This window comes from Cetorhinus maximus, chromosome 24, assembly GCF_964194155.1.
Source record: "Cetorhinus maximus chromosome 24, sCetMax3.hap1.1, whole genome shotgun sequence".
Classification (NCBI taxonomy): domain Eukaryota; kingdom Metazoa; phylum Chordata; class Chondrichthyes; order Lamniformes; family Cetorhinidae; genus Cetorhinus; species Cetorhinus maximus.
In genome coordinates, this window is record NC_135902.1 from 40,599,716 (window position 1) to 40,619,454 (window position 19,739).

Consider the following 19,739-nt stretch of genomic DNA (forward strand, 5'->3'; position numbering starts at 1 on the left):
GAGTATAATGTTTGGATGCCTGTGTGCAGAGTACATGGCCAGAATTTTATGCTCTCCCACCCGCGGGTTTTTAGACCGGGAGGGGGACTGCGAAATCGAAGGGGTGGGATTCCTTCTGGGTTCCCACCTCGTACGGGAAGCCCGTCCTTGCCTCGATTGAGGCCCTTTAGCGGCCAATTATTGACCACTTAAGGGCCGTTTCCTCAATTTTTAGGCTGGTGAGAGGATTGAACGTCTGTGGGAGAAGCCTGAAAAAGAACAGTTATATCCCGGACAGGAGTGGGGTGGGTGGACACCTCCATCATAAGCCCCCTTCGGAAGTCGGGCGTTCCCTCTGCCTGCACCCCCCCACTTAAGGTTCGGTGGCCTCCCGACTTCCCTCCCCACCTCCCAGCCTCTTCCCCCGAGAGCCCGGTTGCCCCCATTGCCCCTCCTTGCCCTGGGACCCATTGAATTTACCTGGGCCTCTGGTGCGCAGACTTAGGCTCCGACGTCCTTCAGCATTTCCTCTTCTGTCTGCTGAAGGTAAGCATGCAGGTGCAGCAAGCGGTAAAGAAGCCAAATGGTATGTTGGCCTTCATAGCCAGAGGATTCGAGTACAGGAACAGGGATGTCTTGCTGCAATTATACAGGGCCTTGGTGAGACCACACCTGGAATATTGTGTGCAGTTTTGGTCTCCTTATCTGAGGAAGGATGTTCTTGCTATAGAGGGAGTGCAGCGAAGGTTTACCCGACTGATTCCTGGGATGGCGGGACTGAAAAATGAGGAGAGATTGAGCCGATTAGGATTATATTCGCTGGAGTTCAGAAGAATGAGGGGGATCTCATAGAAGCCTGTAAAATTCTAACAGGACTAGACAGGGTAGATGCAGGAAGGATGTTCCCGATGGTGGGGGAGTCCAGAACCAGGGGTCACAATCTGAGGATACGGGGTAGACCATTTAGGACTGAGATGAGGAGAAATTTCTTCACCCAGAGAGTGGTGAGCCTGTGGAATTCGCTACCACAGAAAGTAATTGAGACCAAAACATTGTATGTTTTCAAGAAGGAGTTAGATATAGCTCTTGGGGTGAAAGGGATCAAAGGATATGGGGAGAAAGCGGGAGCAGGCTGTTGAGTTGGATGATCAGCCATGATCATAATGAATGACGGAGCAGGCTTGAAGGGCCGAATGGCCTACTCCTGCTCCTAGTTTCTATGTTTCTATGTCCACTGCAGCACTGTCGCTGCAGGGACTGGAGTGTGGCTGGCAGCTCTCTAAGGCAGGACTCCCTCCCGAGGGAGGGGCAAAAGTCCTGCCCGCAGCCAATTTACACTCATTTGAGCGTGAAATGGCTGTAGGGCACTCGGAATTGGTGGGGATGTGTTCCCAGCCAACTTTTCGGATGGTGGGAAGCGAGACCTCACAATCCGGAAAATTCTGGTCCATGTTCTTGCTTGCTGCACTATGTTTGACCAGTTCCAGATCTTGCAGGGCCCATACTTGAACTCGCGGTAGCATTAAGTTCATTCTGCAGAAAGTCAGTCTAAAATTGCCACTGAAGAGCACAATTTGAAGCCGGGGCTCTTAAGGAGGCAATGTCTTGGCATTATAGTGACCTGGGTTGCCTTATAACTGTAAATCTAAAAGAATGCATTGTACGCCTTTAAGTTTGGTATGTTGCCTATAGGGACTGTTTCACTCATTTTATTCCCAAATTGAACAGGATGAATGTGCTGCAAGTAGCAGTCGCTAACATTTTGGCAGCTGATAACTTCAGGTCTCAGCACACAAACCGCAAAGCTACTTGGGCTGGAACCCTGATGTGATAGTTTCCTCACTTTATTCTTGGTTTATTGAGCCTGTCGTATTCATTCAGTATTATTTTGTTCACATTCCATATTGTGCCAGCATTTCCCTATTAATCGGCCTGCTGTGCACGTCCAGCAGTTTACAGATGCTCGGTCTCCGGTCTTATCGGCTTTGCTTGGACAGTCAGCTAGAGAACCTGCCGCTGCGTTTGATTGACAGCAGCAGCAGAGAGGAGACGCAATTGGGAGGAATGAGGACAGAGGGGCAATCGATTGTAACAGTTAAACCAAAATCCAACACTTCCTTTGAAGATCATGAACTGACAGAAGATATTTTTGTGCCTATGTCAAGACCTGGTTTATCATTACTTTTGAGCTGCTGTCTAATATTTCTATCATTAGCCCGGTTCCAGAGACTCAGTCTTCTAGTTATATTTGGCAGCAGGTGAACACAGAGCAGATTCCCATTTCGAGATGACTTCACCTTTTCCCTCACTAGCCTTTGTTCTTATTCTCAGTTGTTAGTGTCATCAGTGGAAAAATGGCTCTCCCAGTACCTCACCACCTATGGGTCTGAAGGACCAAATGAATACAATCCAGCTTCTTCCCTACAGATGATGATACAGCAGGTAGCTAGGGTTTGTGGTGGGACAGCCCAGTTGATAGCTCGAGTGGTAGAACATTGAGAATTTTAGTCAATTGTTTTGACAGTCTGACCCCAGCCTTTGCTGTCAATCACACAAGTTTGTCCACATTGGCCAAGTTTTGCCAGTTCTCAGCCAGGTTCCTAACTTGGGGGAATGCAATTCCTGGCTTAGACAAAGCTAGTTTGGAAGTCATTTCTTCTAACTGATTGTGAAACAACATTGAGCTGACTCTGGTAATGAAACACTGCCAGATGAAAGAGCTTGGCTATGTTAACTGAAAGAATATTAACTGGCAATCGAGAGCTGCTGTCTGCTAGGAACAGAGAAAGCCTGGTAGTTAGAAGAAGTAGAGGACCTACAAAGATAGAGCAGCTGAATAGTTGTCTCATGCACAGAGCAGAATTATTTTACACAGTTATCTTTTGTTTTTAGATGATTTTTTATGGGGAAATTTCCCAACTACACCATCCCATTGTCTGGTTGAAGCTGGTTTTAAAGGCAGTAAGAGGGGTCTAAGGGAAAAACACCATTGCTAGATGTATAAAGTAAAGCTCATTTCTTAAGTTCGCTTGGTGTTGTTTGTAATCCATTCTCACGGGCCTATACCCAAGACCCCAACATTTTATCACTCTATAGCTACTTTGCCACCTCCAACTCATTAAGCTATACAAGATTCAGCGGGGGCTTGACAGGTTAGATACTGCGAGGTTGTTTCCCCCTGGTTGGTGAAGCTGAAACATGGGAATGTGGTACAGACCGAATATCCTTTATCTGTAAATCTGAACATTGCACACATCCAAAAGCTGCAATTTTTTTTGAACCTCATTGACCTTTAGCATGGGAAGTCCCTGGCCTGAGCTGAAATGACCTGAGCCAACACAAACCTCGCCAACTGCATTCAATCTTTAGGGTGGGAAGCCTAGTTTGTCTGCAATGTTTACCTTGTGAACCCTCTCCTACAAGCAGAATTGCAGATGGCGCCATGGGTGGGAACTTATTACAGGTACCATGTATTTATTATTCAGTGGTACATCTTACTTTTCGAGCCATTTGTTTACTTTAGACTATAGTTGGCCTTGGCTTCTGCCATTATAATGTAAGTAGGCCTCGACCCATATGCAGTATCCAAAAACCAAAATGATCTGAAATCTGAAATGCGATTGGCCCGGGGTTTTCGGATAATTGATACTCGACCTGTATAGGAATTAGGATTCGATGAATTAAGACTCAGGTGAGTGCCTTTCAAAAGTATCAGCCGTTTCATCCTCACATTAAGCCAGCCTTGAGCCTCCAGTCCTCTCTAACCACTGCCATATCTCTAGCATTTCTGGGATCCTTGAAATGTGCGTTGGCACCTCCAAACTCTCGTTTCTCCCCTCTCTCTGTTTTCAAATTTGCTGTCTGAGGTTATGCCCTAATACCACAGATACCGTTGTGTCTGCAACCACGGTATCCTGTATCTTCTTGTATTTTCCATGGTATTAAACATGGCTGAAGACTCCATCTTCTTTGATCATCTTTCCTCTGTGCCCTTGCTTTTTTTTCACCCCTACGCATGCAGTCAACTCAAATGTTCCTCCGTTTTCCACCCTTTCTACATCCAGCCTCTTGGCAGTGTAATTTGTTGGCGTAGACTCAGGTTCTATGTGTATGGTGATGGCGCAAAGCTCTAATTCTCCCCCCACCTCTCTTGACTCCATGATCACTTTAGCTGCATGTCCGACATCCAGTTGTGGATGAGCAAGGACTTTCTTCCGCTTCACCTTGACAAGATCAACTTATCCTGTTCAGCGTTCAACAGAGAGAACTCTTCCTCCCTTTAATTCTACAGCCCTTTCCTGCACCCTTTTTGAGCCTGAGAGAGGCTTTGATCCCCACATCTAAATCTCCATCAAAGCTGCCCATTTCTACCTCCACATAGAGGCCTTCATCCCACTTCACCTTAAATACTGTTGAAAATCTCATTTGTGCCTTCAATCTCCAGGCTCTACAAGTTCCATCTGAAGTGAACTATAGCCTGCCCAGAATTCCGATGCCTGCATCCTATCCCCTTATTAAGTGCTGCTCTGTATCACTTTTGTCCTGACTAACTTCTGTTGGCTCCCCAATTCACCAAATTCCAATTCATGGTCTTGCCCATCCCAAATTTTGCAGTCCCTCTTTGCACCACATGCCAATGTACATTTCTGCTCTTTGGTCATAGAACCTCCTTTGTATTCAATCCTTTCTGGACCTCATTGACCATGAAGCCTCCAACCATCTAGAACACACAATATAAAATGCCGCCCCTAAACCCCTCCATCTTGTTACCCCTCTCCCTTTCTTCAGAACTCACGCCTTTGGCCAGCTCTCCAAACTCTTGCATCACCAATGCCTAGTGTTTGCTGTTACCTCTGTGAAGTGCTTTTGAGTTGTTTTATTATGGTAGGGGAGCTGTATAAATGTGAGGTATGCTTATAGGTGAGCTCTGGTATTCATTTTAAGCCAAGTGGCTTGTTACTTGAAGACTTCTATTTGTAAATCTGGAGCATTTGCAGACACCTCGGTCTTGGCTGACATTTCACTGGCATTTTGAAGGTGTCGACTTTGGGCTGGGTAATTAATCCAGATGGGTGTTAAATGTCCCACGGTGGTACTTGAAGTGCAGGAACCTCTGGTGTCTTGGCTAACATTCAGCCCTAAATCAACACCACCAAGATGGATTTATTGATCATTCATCTTATTGCTTTGTGGCCGTGTGCTTGTCTACGAAACACTGCTCTTCAAACGTACTTTGTTGGCTGCGAAACGCTAGGGCATCCTGAGGGCACGGATGATGTTATATAAATAAACACAGCTTAGTTTGTTCTTTCTCTCTCTCGGATCGATTAACCTTTGTTTTCAGGAACATTACCTCTTTAATAAATTGAATCTCAGAAATGGTTGCGGTGCAGTCTAAATGGGATACTCTTTTCAGGGGACACTCATTCAGGTGCTTGCTGACCTTTTATTTTTCTGGAGGTGGGAAGGAGAAGAATTTGAATTGTCGAACATATTTGTCACACGAAGGGTAGACACTGTGATGAGCTCGACACATTGACCCAGGTCTTCTGATCTCCACAGCGTGGGAGGCCAGTTGTTCCCCCCACAACCACACCACCTTCCCCCGCCCCCCCCACCCGATACGTGTTGAGACTGCTCAGAAGTCCCAACACACTGACTCCATGGGACTTGCCCAGGAAGTTTGAACCTCCGATGGGCAATTCCCCTGCTCCCCGGGACCCTCTGAGAAAGTCTACAACTCTGAGTTCGAGTCGAAGACTTGGGACAGTTCCGACTTAACCTAAATAGTTACACTGGAAATGTTAGACTGAAAAATCCTAGTCTAACTCCCGGGTAACTGTACAACTGAATCCCCCCCCTCCACCACCCCTCTCGGAGTCATTCACACTGTTCCCCTTAACCTCCCAACAACCCTCCCGCCTGACCCCCCAACTCCCCGCCTCATCACCTGACTTCCCCACCTCCGACCCCCGACTGCCAACCTGACCCGATCTCACCACCCTACCCAGCTGCCACCCTTACCTCAACCCCTTACCTCACCCACCTACACATTCACCCATTCATTCAGGCACTCATAAACAGCCTTTCAGTGTGTTAGTGTAAGTGTCCCAAAGCTTTTCAATGCATCAGTGAATACTTACCAAAATACAACAGCTCGTGCCGTAAAAATGGGACGTGGCTTGTCTTCTCCTGATGATCCAGCTCTACGAAGAGGCAGTTGGATTGAAGGCACGCTCCACATTTCTGAAGAAGCCGGGATGAGAAGTCCTGGCCAGAAGTGCGGAACTCCACATGGCACAGTAAAGTAGGAACGGAGTGGTAATCTGATGGTGATTGCCGTGTCTCGGAAGATTCGGGACAATGTTCTGTACATTAGCAAACAAGCAAAGATTCAAAACAAAAACAGAATTACCTGGAAATTACCAAGCAAAGATTCAAGGTGATTCCCCTTTAAAATAAATCTTGCTTATGACCATTCAATAATTGGCCTGCTATGTTTATCTCAACAGACCAAAGTTCATTCTTATTGATCCTGTTCTTGCTCTCAGGAGGCAATATGTTCTTGAGATATTTGTCCAGTCCGTGCTATATCTGAGCTGATTAAGTGCCTTTCCAGCACTTAAAAAACAATTGGACTCATTCCGTCTCTCACTTCTCATGGTGACATTAGTTTTAAATTTAAATCGGTGGCACTGGGGCAGACAGGAGAGGGGAGGGCGAGAAAAGTGTTGTTTTTATGAAGTTCACTGAAGCCAGCAGTAATAATACTGATGCACAGTCAGCCTGGAGAATTATTGACTTTACTGAGCACCGACGGTCAGCTGGCTGAGATGTCAGCTGTAATAAATGTGGGGTTAGTGCTTGGGGGAGCAACTAATTATCTTGGTCAGTCAGAGCTGCGGCACATTCAGTTTTCCCTGGCAGAACATTCAGCTCCTGTTAAGCAAATAACCTGTTGAAAATAACACTTCATTCAATTCAATTGTCAGGTGTTATTCACTCGATTAAACTGTGCAAGCATTCTGCGTGTCAAGGAATGGTTGTATACACCGTGAAAAATGCCAAATGTTAGTTGATAGTTTTGTCAAAATCCAAGTAGTAGCTGTATAGACCATTAAACCGATAATGCCCGAATGATAAATGTTTCTTTGAGAAATCTTTATTCATTTTCATACATATTAGGATCTTCTGTAATAATCCTGCAGTCGTTATTCTTTGTCAAGCAATTGCAGGTTTCCGGGGGTTATTTTGGGTGGAATCTTGTTGAGGTGTCGGGGGTCTCGCCTGCTGGCTGAAGAGCCAGCGAGAGATCTGCACCACCTCTTTTCGGGAAGGCCCGCCAAGCCACAAGCCAATCAGGCAGCGGTGAGGCCAGCGGTGGACCTTCCCCTGGAATCAAGACCCTAGGGGTGGTAGTCTAGGCTACCCAGAGCCACTGGCCAATCAGAGGATGGCAGCTCTTGTGTTCAGCTGTGCCTCTGGGGAGGATGCGACTAATGCTGGAAGGAGTTCTAGGATCGTGGGGCGGCCCGCCACAGGTAAGTAATGTGGGAGGGTGGGGGGAGGATTTTGCAGAATGGGGGGTTGTGGAGTGAGAGCTGCAGGGGGGTTGGCTCTCAGTGGGCCCCCCTTCCCGATGTCAAGTCCCTCTATCAGGCACAAAGTGCCTTTGATCGAGGGACCTCAACCCTACCCCCTCAGGGGTAACAAGTTGGCCACATGATTTTAGCTGCTGTGCATGCTGCATGGCGACAGGCCTGCCCACTGCAGCGGCAGGATGAGGCCCTTAAGTGGTCCTTATTTGGACACGTAGAGGCCTCAATCGGCGGTGGGGCGGGAAGGTCGACCATGGGTCTTCCCGCCCGGATCTCAATTCTGCCGGAGGCGGGAATGCGGCGAGGTTCCTGTATGTCGCCATCCCGCCTAATTACATGCTCTTCCCGCCTCCAAACTCACCACCAGCGACAGTTTCCGCCCATAGGAAGAGACGATATCCAAGTTTTTATTTTTGGATAAAGCATTTACATTAATGCATCAAAGTGCATTATCTGAAGCTTAAAAACAATCTGCTGAAGTCCTTCATGACGATGGAGCCGCTCTACATGGTCACAGCATGGGAGCTTATAGGGAGATTGACTCGGTGTCAGTGAGGGTCACGATGGTGGTGCATATCACATGCTGAGAGGTGGAGTTCACAGTTGCACAGGGAGCATGCACATATGCCAAGTGTATAATGCCTGGGACAAAAACAAAAATACCTGGAGAAACTCAGCAGGTCTGACAGCATCTGTGGAGAGAGTTACAGTTAACGTTTCGAGTCCGAATGGCTCTTCATCAGAACTAAGGAAAATTAGAAAAGAGGTGAAGATTAAGCTGGTTTAAGGGGGGGTGGGACAAGTAGAGCTGGATAGAGGGCCAGTGATAGGTGGAGATTGCCAAAAGATGTCATAGACAAAAGGCCAAAGAGTTGTTGAAGGTGGTGATATTAGCTAAGAAATGTGCTAATGGGGACTTTTAGGGTGGAAAGCAGGAAGAGCAAGGGACAGATAGCCCTAGTGGGAGTGGGGTGGGGGGGGGAAATCGAAATAGGCTAAAAGGTAGAGATAAAACAATGGATGGAAATACATTTAAAAATAATGGAAATAGGTGGGAAAAGAAAAATGTATATAAATTATTGGAAAAAGGGGGATAAGAAAGGGGGTGGGGATGGAGGAGAGAGTTCATGATCTAAAGTTGTTGAATTCAATGCCTGGGAAGTGACTTAGCTCACAGGCAACGAAGTTGGAATTTAAGCCTTGAGGATAAGCATCAGATCCCTGAATCTATGTCAAAGCTATCCAATCTCTTTGCAGCCCATTGCCAGCCTGTCCGCGGGGTCACAGGGCCCTGGGTTCAAGTCCCACTCCAAGGCCTGAATGATATGCTCCAAAAACCAGAGCGAAACGTGCACGTGCCAACGTATTATTGGGCACGAAGACGTCGGGCCACATTCCTGGCATCATCATGCCAGTCTGGGATAATACGGTTAGTGGGTGGGTCTGGAAATCTGGAGCCTGCCAGTGCTATGCAAATTGAAGACAGTAGGCTAGTTGTGCTCATTAAAAAGGCAGTCGACTGCCATAATATGTGCAGAATGGAACAAAACACTTTCAGAGTGGGATTGACACCAGCCATATTTCCTGTCCTTTTTCATCAGGCAGGCTGTAATGGTGGGACGTCTGAGGGCAGAGTTAAATCCTGGCTGTTCAGTGTTCTTTGGCCACTGGAAGTGCTTCATGGAAGAAGAAGATGTATACTGACTTAAATTCCTGATCTAAGAACCTGAGACCTCATGCAGAGAGGTCCATTTCTGCATTGCGCTGCTAAAGAGGCCAGAGTGGTCCTTTAAATTACGAGCTGTGACCTCGATCCGGGTCACGGCCAATAAGCTCCAATGCCGGATATCCCGCCCTACTGCTCTGATTGGGAGGGATACTTTCAGTCTGCGGCCTGGAACCAGCCCGCACTCTTAATTGGCCAATCAACAGCACTACCCCCTGAACCTTCCAGTCCTCAGGACAGCGAATCAATGGAGGAGGAGGCAGCAGTGGAAAAGCAGCAGGGGGAGTGGCGGACGGTGAAGAACAAGAAAAGTAAGAGGGAGCGAAGAAGAAGCAAAGGCGTTTCCCAGAGAAGCGGCAAGAGGCGTCTCCCATCCGACACGGATGACAAGGGCAGCAGCTCTTCGGATGAGGAAGTGCCAGAGCGGCACCGACAGAAGAGGCGGCAAAGCTCCAGGGCGTTGGAGGACGATACACCCGAGCTCCAGAAAATTGGAGACAACAAGGAGACCAGCGCACCCCAACTTGGCCTGCAACCTGAGGAGGCCAGTGCACCACAGCCCCTGGAATCTGGGAGCAGTGAGGCAATCATCGCACCCCAGCTCCAGGAAGCCGGGAACAGCAACCCCCCAGAGGGGGTGAGTTTTGGAGAAGCTTCTCCAGCAAAGGTCATCTCAAAATCCGCTCACTACGTGAACCTCCAGATGCCACTGGAGCAGAACACGGCCAAGGAGATCTACCTCAGCCCATCCAAAGTGAAGGAATTTGAGCTCACTACGGGTATGAAGGAGCAGACTAAAGGTCTGGGACTCTCAGAGACAGTGGGTTTGGTAGGAGAATAAATGCTTTAATATGGGTTTAAAGATTGTATCCATAAATGTGCGTAGCATTAAATCTACTACGCGATGTGTTGCGACCTTGGACTACCTAGCCAAGGTCAAAGCTGACCTGTTGTTTCTGCAGGAGTGTGCGATACCGCACCTCAGCTCCTACAGGCAATGGTCACGATGGTGGTCCCACGGGCCATCGATCTGGTCGGGCGGAAACGACTCTCGTTCCTCCGGCCTGGGTATTCTGCTGCGGGGAGGCAACTTCACCGTCTCCGAGGTCAAGGAGGTGGTGGGCGGGCGACTCCTGGTAGCAGACGTAATGTACAAGAACGCTCCACTCCGGTTAATTAACGTGTACGGCCCGGCACAAGGGGCTGAGCGGCTGGAGGTTTTTCAGCAGCTCCCACTGCTGCTGGCGACCTCCAGGCCGGTCATTCTGGGCGGGGACTTCAACTGCATCATCGATGCGGCTGGACGATCCGGCAGGGCCGGAAGCAGATTGGACGCTACGTCCAGATCCCTGATGGAAACAGTTAAGGATGCCAAGCTGCACGACGTCTTCAGCAACCCTGCAGACGGAGCGCAGCGTAGATACACCTGGTCGCGGCCAGACGGGTCCATTCGTTCCAGGATAGACTTCCTGTTTGTGTCCCGTGCATTCACAGTCAGATCCACCGAGGTCAAGCCGGTGTTCTTCTCTGACCACTGCCTCCTACTGGCGGACTGCCACTTGGAGGAAGACCTGAGGGTGGGCAGGGGGGCATGGAAGCTAAATGTGCAACTGCTGACCCCAGAGAACATTGAGGAGCTCAAGAGGGATTACAAAGGTTGGAGAACCGTGAAACCCCTCTTTGAGTCCCTGACACACTGGTGGGAAGTGATCAAGGGAAGCATCAAGAGGTTTTTCATCCTCAAAGGCACCCAGAAAGCTAGAAAGGAACAGAGGGAAATGTCCCGACTCCAGGAAAAGATGCAGAATCTGCTCCGGCTGCAGTCGATGGGGGTCGATGTCAAGGAGGAGCTCCAAGAGGTGAAGGGCCAGCAAGCCTCGCACTTTGCCTCGGAGGCCTCCAAGATCATCTTCCGTTCCAGAGTCCGCTCCGTGGAGCAGGATGAGACGTGCTCACGTTTCTTCTTCCAAAAGGTACACAGAGAGCGCTCTGTGATCAGCAGCCTGAAGGAAGAAGACGGCTCAGTAAAGTCATCACGGTCCGACATTCTGAGGATCAGCAAATCCTTTTATGCCGGACTGTATGACGTGAAGCCCACGGACAGCACGGCCTCCCAGTCCTTCCTGTCCTCTATCACGGAGGTCCTAGACCACAGTACGCGGGAGAGCCTAGACAAACCGCTAACTCCTGACGAACTGACTAAGGCCCTCGAGTCCTTCGAGAAGAGTAAAACCCCCGGAAGCGACGGCCTGCCGGCGGAGTTGTATTCGGCTCTGTGGGACTTGATCGGCCCAGACCTGCTAGAAGTGTACGAGAGTATGCTCCTGGCCGGCAGCATGTCAGAATCCATGAGGAAAGGCATCATCACCCTCATCTACAAGCACAAGGGGGAAAGGGAGGAAATTAGAAATTGGCGACCCATTTCACTGTTGAATATGGACTATAAGATTCTGTCCAAGGTCATCGCCAACCGGGTCAAATCCGCTCTGGAATTGGTGATTCACCCTGACCAGACCTGCTCTGTGCCAGGCAGGAAGATCTCTGACAGCCTGGCGCTGCTCAGGGATACGATTGCCTATGTACAGGACAGGGGTGTGGATACCTGCCTCATCAGCTTGGATCAGGAGAAGGCCTTTGACAGAATATCGCACACCTACATGGGGGATGTGCTCTCCAAAATGGGCTTTGGGGAGGGAATTCGAAATTGGATCCAACTGCTCTACACTAACATCAGTAGCGCAGTCTCAATCAATGGGTGGGAAACAGATAGCTTTCCGATTAAATCTGGAGTCAGGCAGGGCTGCCCTCTCTCGCCTGTCCTTTTTGTGTGCTGCATAGAACCCTTTGCCGAGTCCATCAGGAAGGATCCGGGCATAAGAGGAGTGACGATCCCAGGCAGTGGAGGCACTCAGGTAAAAGCCTCCCTGTACATGGACGACGTCGTCGTCTTCTGCTCGGATCCGCTGTCGGTGCGCAGACTGATGCACGTCTGCGACCAGTTCGAACTGGCCTCGGGAGCCAAGGTAAATCGTGGGAAGAGCGAGGCCATGTTCTTTGGGAACTGGGCTGACCGATCCTTTGTCCCCTTCACTGTCAGGGCTGACGGCCTGAAGGTGCTGGGGATATGGTTCGGAGGGACCGGGGCATGCGTTAGAAACTGGAAGGAGCGAGTGGCTATGGTGAAAAGGAAACTGGGCATGTGGGAGCGACGCTCCCTCTCCATTGCGGGTAAGAACCTGGTCATCAGGTGTGAGGTACTCTCGCTGTTGCTGTACGTGGCGCAGGTCTGGCCCATTCCAGACTCCTGCGCGATGGCAATCACTCGAGCCATCTTCCGCTTTATCTGGAGGTCGAAAATGGATCGTGTCCGCAGGGACGCGATGTACAAGCCTCTAGATAAAGGGGGAAAAAACGTGCCCAACATCGCCCTCATACTGATGGCCACCTTTGTGTGTGGCTGCGTCAAGCGGTGCGTAGACCCTCAGTACGCAAACACCAAGTGTCACTACGTGCTGAGGTTCTACCTGTCCCCGGTGTTGCGAAGGATGGGTCTGGCCACGCTGCCGCGGAACGCTCCAAGTAGTTGGACCGTGCCGTACCACCTGTCCCTGGTGGAAAAATTTATGCAGAAAAACACCTTTGACCACAAGTCCATCAGGCAGTGGTCAGCACGTAACGTCCTAGAGGCCCTGAGGGAAAAGGAGAGGGTGGACCCTGTGGGATGGTTCCCCGAGCAGACTGTCAAAGTCATTTGGCAGAATGCCTCATCGCCAGAACTTTCCAACAAGCACCAAGACGTAGCTTGGCTGGTGGTGAGAAAGGCCCTCCCCGTCAGATCCTTCCTACACGCCAGGAGGCTCACCCCCTCTGCACGTTGCCCTCGAGGTGGCTGTGGTGGGGAAGAGACCGTTGTTCACCTCCTTGTGGATTGTGCCTTTGCAAAGAAAGTCTGGAGAGAGATGCAGTGGTTGCTGTCGAGGTTCATCCCGAGCAGTTCTGTGACACAGGACTCTGTGCTCTACGGGCTGTTCCCAGGGACACACACCGAGACAAACATCAACTGCAGCTGGAGGATCATCAACTCGGTGAAAGAGGCGCTTTGGTCTGCCCGAAACTTGTTGGTCTTCCAGCACAAAGAGTTGTCCCCGACCGATTGTTGCGGACTGGCACAATCCAAAGTCCAGGACTACGTGCTGAGGGACGCACTAAAGCTTGGGGCAGCTGCCGCAAAGGCGCAATGGGGAAGGGTCGCTGTCTAAGACCTTTCTACCACAGCGCACCGAGAGACTGGGAACTGTTTAGAGCCCCTCGGGCTGTACAGATCAAAATGAAAGGCTGTAAATGATTGTAATATTGTTTGTACTGATGCACCTGGTGATACATCTTGTAAAAGTGTAACCTGGATTGTACCCATGTAATGTTGTTTTTGAAATGGTTTTGAATGTGATTGAAGATATGTTATGAATAAAGTATATTTTTACAAAAAAAAAAAATCTGTTCTTATCAGTTTAATCAGAGAGAGATGCAGTGGTTGCTGTCGAGGTTCATCCCGAGCAGTTCGGTGACACAGGACTCTGTGCTCTACGGGCTGTTCCCAGGGACACACACCGAGACAAACATCGACTGCAGCTGGAGGATCATCAACTCGGTGAAAGAGGCGCTTTGGTCTGCCCGAAACTTGTTGGTCTTCCAGCACAAAGAGTTGTCCCCGACCGATTGTTGCGGACTGGCACAATCCAAAGTCCAGGACTACGTGCTGAGGGACGCACTAAAGCTTGGGGCAGCTGCCGCAAAGGCGCAATGGGGAAGGGTCGCTGTCTAAGACCTTTCTACCACAGCGCACCGAGAGACTGGGAACTGTTTAGAGCCCCTCGGGCTGTACAGATCAAAATGAAAGGCTGTAAATGATTGTAATATTGTTTGTACTGATGCACCTGGTGATACATTTTGTAAAAGTTTAACCTGGATTGTACCCTTGTAATGTTGTTTTTGAAATGGTTTTGAATGTGATTGAAGATATTTTATGAATAAAGTATATTTTTACAAAAAAAAACATTCAATCTTCAACTAGCATAACCCAAACAGATTGACTGGCCTTTCATTTCATTGCAGTTTGTAGTTTCGCACAAAATGGTTGCATTGATATAACAACAGGGCCTGCACTTTGAAATAATTCACTATATGTGGAGTATGTTCAGACATTGCTGATGAACATGATGAGGTTCTGTCTGTATCCTTCCTACTGCAGGTAATTTCTTGCATATATTTTTGTAAGTTACAAATTTCATGGAGCAACTCCTTTCTGTGTGACGTGAAATGCGATGACATTTGAGTGTTACCAAAATGCTTCTGAATTAATGACAGGGTCACACTCTGATCTGGTAGGTTTGATCTATGTAAGGTTCACATTCATATTTCAAAGTGCAGGCCCTGTTGTTATATCAATGCAGCCATTTTGTGTGAAACTCAAATTGTTGTAAGGTGTTGGGTGTAGTTCAGTAGGTATTATTAAGGTATTCGTAGTCTTAGGTAGTTCAACAGTGAGCATTTATTAATTTCTAGAAATTATATACATAGGTACAGTCAAGGTCCAAGCTAGGAGCTGTCTCCATGCTTGCTTCTACACGTCTCTGTCCAACATCACACTACCCCTAGGTGCAGGTCACGTGTTCTCTTACATCACTGTGTGGACGGTCCTGTTCTCAGTCCCGCATTAACCCTTTATGTACCAGCCCTTATACTGCAAATATGAAGTATTACCAGCTCACTTGTCTGGTATGCCCAGAGACAAATAAACATTTACACCAAGCCTCTTTAAGTGCAGTTTGAATCTAGCTGCCTTAGAAACATTCAAGACATCTGGGATCATCTGTGTTACTCTAAAGAGTTCCCTATTTGCAATTAATTCTGCCTTATTCTTTATTCTGAAACTTGTTCTGAAGTTTCAGCAATATATTGAAACTGAGTTCATATTTCAATGTAATTTTCTGATCTATCCTTTGAAAGATTATTTCAAAGGATCATTTCTATGCATTCTTCCAGTGGCCTGTAATAAATGTATGACAGCAGTTTTCCTTGTCTTAACTTTGTGTTAGGGTTTCAGCATTTGAAACCTGGATGTCCTGCAGACTCAACAGAATACTTGTTTACCAGAGTGGGTGTGATCTGAAAGAAAACTGTTCGAATGAGTGTGTCAGATTAAGAATAAGCTGCTGAGTAAATTTCTGACCAGCTAGGTATTTTTTCTGTGTGAATCTAACTGGGGAAGAAGCCATTTCTTAATTCCGTCACTATGTCTTGATAGGAGAGGGCATGGGGAGGTTATTATTTGGCCTAATTTTATTTTTGTAACCATGTCACTATTGTGGGGCATTCCTATGAGAAACTGCCTAAACTCATTTCAGGTGGAACCTTTACAGCGACCAGAGAAAGGAGACTTTTGCCCTACCATTCCTTCCTGGCCTGTGTTTTTAACCCAGTTGAGAGGACATAATGATTGTCCACTCAGCAGCCCTTACCTAACATCACTTACCCTTGGAAAATATTTAAAGGCTTAAAGTTGCAGTTTCTTTAAATCCTGGAAATGGGAACAGTGAATTTCGAATTCGAACCAATTTAAGGTGAGCCAAGAAAAGGAAATTGTCCCGCAGAATGTTTTTCAGCTTTCTTATTGGTATTTTTATTTCTTTCAGAGAAAGTAGATAATGGGGAGGTCTATCAAAGGAAAAGGATACAGCAACCCAGCTACTCCGAGGGTTTGACAACATTTAGTAATCCAAGACCCACACCAGAACAAAGCAGCTGGAAACGCATCATATTACTTATTCTTGCCATCACCATACACAATATCCCAGGTAAGAAAGACTGAATTCTAGCAGGTCTCTTATAAATGATAAATTATACGCTTTGATCAAATGACCATGTGGGCGACTCAGAAGATATTACCATCTGAATCAACCTGAAAAGGCTGGTTAAACATCTCCAGCAGAACAACATTAGATATAAAGTGAAATGATGCAATAACTATTAAGCCAACTTGTGCCCCCTTCGATGCCTTGGTCTTTCTAGAAATTGGAGGCCTCAGTAATTGGTCAAAGAGTAATACATAGAATTTAGAGTAGGTCTAATAATGAAAGCTGAAAAATAGCAAACCCTAGACATTAGACAAGCCCAGCCTGGGCTACATTTTGCATTTGATAGCATCAAGCTGCTAAGTTATGCAATACTATCTTCCAAATCTCTGCAGCCATTTGCTGAACCTACCATCCCTCTATTATGTTTTTAAATTGTGGTAGGTTTCTGGGACAAGTAAACAGAAAACCATGGTTTCAATGGAAGGAGTGTAATTTGATCAAAAAGGAAAGACAAGTTCTAGAGCAGCCTTCTATATTTACACATAAGTTAAAAATAGTTTCTGTCAGTGAATATAGCAGAGTGCATTTCTTCTCTTTTTCTAACCATCCATTAACAGAGGATTACTGTGAACAAGACTGGGTAGATAGAGAGAGACTACATATTGCTGTTGCTTGTCTATCAGCCACTGTAATATCCCTTGAAAAGAAAATCTAATTCCTTAAGGGAATGTAGAACATTGTAGTCAGAGACTTAATAGAAGCTGGAAAGAGAAGACATTTATCTGAAGTGCAAGGTACTCCCATAATGGAGGATGTCAATATCGACTAAAATATTTGTACTTGCCTTTTTCAGCACCCTATGAGATGTTAAAGTTTTATAGTGAATATTTAATGGGTATATTCTGGTGTAATATGCTGAAATTAAGTTTTTTTTTCTACATTTACTGGCATTTTTTCCACCAAAGTCATACTCCATTTACTGTCCCATCACACCTTAAGGGTGAGGAGGTGACCTGCTCCCATGTGTTTCCTTCCATCTTTCTTGAGCAATCAATAGCCAGATGTCAGATTTGATTTCCCCTGCAGTCCCATTTTCGTCAACCTGACACTTTGTGAGGACCCATCAATTCAACTGGACTCCAACAGTCTAACTCAGGTCATGAACTTGTCGTGCAGTGAATTAGTACAGATTAACTCCCACCAATCAGTGGCCCAGCATGTGCATACCTCAACACTGTTAGGAAGAATTCCAGCAAATGGAAACCAGTATTTGCCTCCTTATGTCCAGTTCCATTTTTTAAAATTCCATTTTTGTTTGAAAACAATCTACTAACTACATAATGTCTGTAAAAAGAAGAGGGGCTATTCATCCAGAAGCTTATGCCATTAGAAATTTATTGTAAGTCAGTGAGGCAAAGGGAGGTTTGATCTGATGCACACACATCCACATAATGGAACAGTACCATGTGGAGACGATTATCTTATTACAAAACACTTAAGAGGTGAAAGCAAATATAAGTGGGTGGACAACTTATGTAACATAGGATGAAGGGGGAATTGCAGGCCTCTGTGATATTGACTGTTGCCAACTGAGCCCGTTGCAGTGTCTGGGACTGAAAAATATATTATACAGATAAATCTCAGCTTTCTTTTACTGCAATGAAATAAAATGCCAAAGAAAATGGGTCGCTTTAATAAGTGTCACTGTTTGAAGATGTCCTGCAATTATTTGTGATTGCGTTTGTTATTTTGGACTACTGTTACTTCTCTGCAATGTGTGCCTCCACTTCATTGCATTTCTGCACACCCGGCATCTATCTGCTTTAAATTTGATTCCATTTGCACACATTGACTACTCTTTACTAAATTCAAGCTTAATTGTACTGTCAAATCCTCAATCAAACCCAGGATTTTTTACATGAAAGAAGGGTAGAAAATTTCAGGTTAAATAACCAGTATATATGGGAGAAAGTGTTGAATTATTGAAGGTTTTTTTTTCTGATTCTGACTCCACACTTGTGTCTGTATCGTCTTGAAGCTAACTTCATGCATCGCAAACACCTTTTCCACTCACTTCCAGCATCCGCTATATTGTGTAAAATAAGGTCAAGTGCGCAAATAATCATCTAGTTACAAGTTTTCAGTATTGTTGTATATTTTTCACTGTTTCTAATTCTGTTCATTTGCTGGTCCGTTGCTCATATCCACGCTCCAGGCCACTGCACACGCTGAGATGGTGCTGAATAACAAGCCATAGTTTTTCATAGCCCTGTTAATGTGGTCACAGCTAATGGGTTCTTGCAGTGTCTCAGTCAAGCCTTGTGGTTAAAATGCCATGTGTTTCAAAACAGGCAAGTGAAATTCCTCCAAATGATGCATAAAAAGCAGAAGAATTCTCCTTGGCACATGAGTTGATGACTTAATTATGTCTGGAACTTGCCTATGGTAATTTTTTTTTAAACTAATGGCTTGAGGCTCAATGCAGTGATGCAATGTATTTTGAGGATAATATGACGGCCTATAGAAGTGAATCTTTGGGGATGGGAGTGGGAGATTGTGTCATTTGCCTCCTGTGGCCTTCTGGAACTGGTTTAATCACCTTTACATGCCTGGAAGGAATTTCCCAAAATCGGTTTAAGACATAAGAGTTTACCTGCCTGTTGTGCCTGTGTGCGCAAGGGAAATTGAGGTGACGATGTGCAGAATTAATAGCATGATGGGATAGGTCAGGCCCAATAAGTAGCTGGATTTACCTGTCCTTTTTTGTGTGTCTGTATATAAATTTACATGGCTTTTCAAAGAAGGAAAAAGATTGGAGATTAGATCATATCAGACAGAAAAGTTGGGACTGATGAAGTAATTTTAGGAGACGCATTACTTCCAGCTATTTGACTGGAAAGGACTTGATGCCCATCTGCTGCTGTCTGTAACTTGCCTAATTAGGAGACAACAATCTTTCACTGATGACTCATTGCTCATTCTAATTCGATTGCACTCTACTTGGATTCCCCCAAATTATTCATCCGTTGCACAGTACCATTTGTACTCTCCAAGGGCCATTGTGTGCTATGATTAACCTGTCGTTGAAATGTGATTATCAAATCATCAGTGACTATAGAAGATTTATAGAGAGGTTCAGAACATCTGCAAACCCAATCAGCAGAATGTTTGCCAATTTTTTCCCCCACCCCCACTGACTAACATTAATTTGGAAGCTCTCTCTGGAATAGTTAGTGTAGATACAAACATACAATTTAGGAGCAGGAGTAGGCCATTCGGCCCTTTCAGCCTGCTCTGCTATTTGATAAGATCATCATGGCTGGTCTGATTGTGGCCTCAACTCTACTTTCCTGTCTACCCCCTACACCCTTTTACTCCTTAAGCCAAGAATCTATCTCACTTAGCCTTAAAAATATTCAATGACCCTGCCTCCACTGCTCTCTAGGGAAGAGAATTCCACAGAGTAATGACCTTCTGAGAGAAAACATTTCTCCTCATCCATGTCTTAAATGGGGGAGCCCCTTATTTTTAAACTGTCCAACAGTTCTTGCTTCTCCCATAAGGGGCAAAACATCCTCTCAG

At 46.5% G+C, this 19,739-nt stretch overlaps 1 protein-coding gene across 3 annotated transcripts in view; it reads left to right on the plus strand.

Moving 5' to 3' along the window:
- Positions 1–19,739, plus strand: part of slc39a11 (solute carrier family 39, member 11) — a 644,945-nt gene that overhangs the window by 312,713 nt on the left and 312,493 nt on the right. For all 3 annotated transcript variants that reach the window (XM_078571119.1, XM_078571120.1, XM_078571121.1), the window contains one exon: positions 15,996–16,157. In XM_078571119.1, coding sequence (XP_078427245.1) covers positions 15,996–16,157 — 162 coding nt within the window. The remainder of the gene's footprint in view (positions 1–15,995; positions 16,158–19,739) is intronic.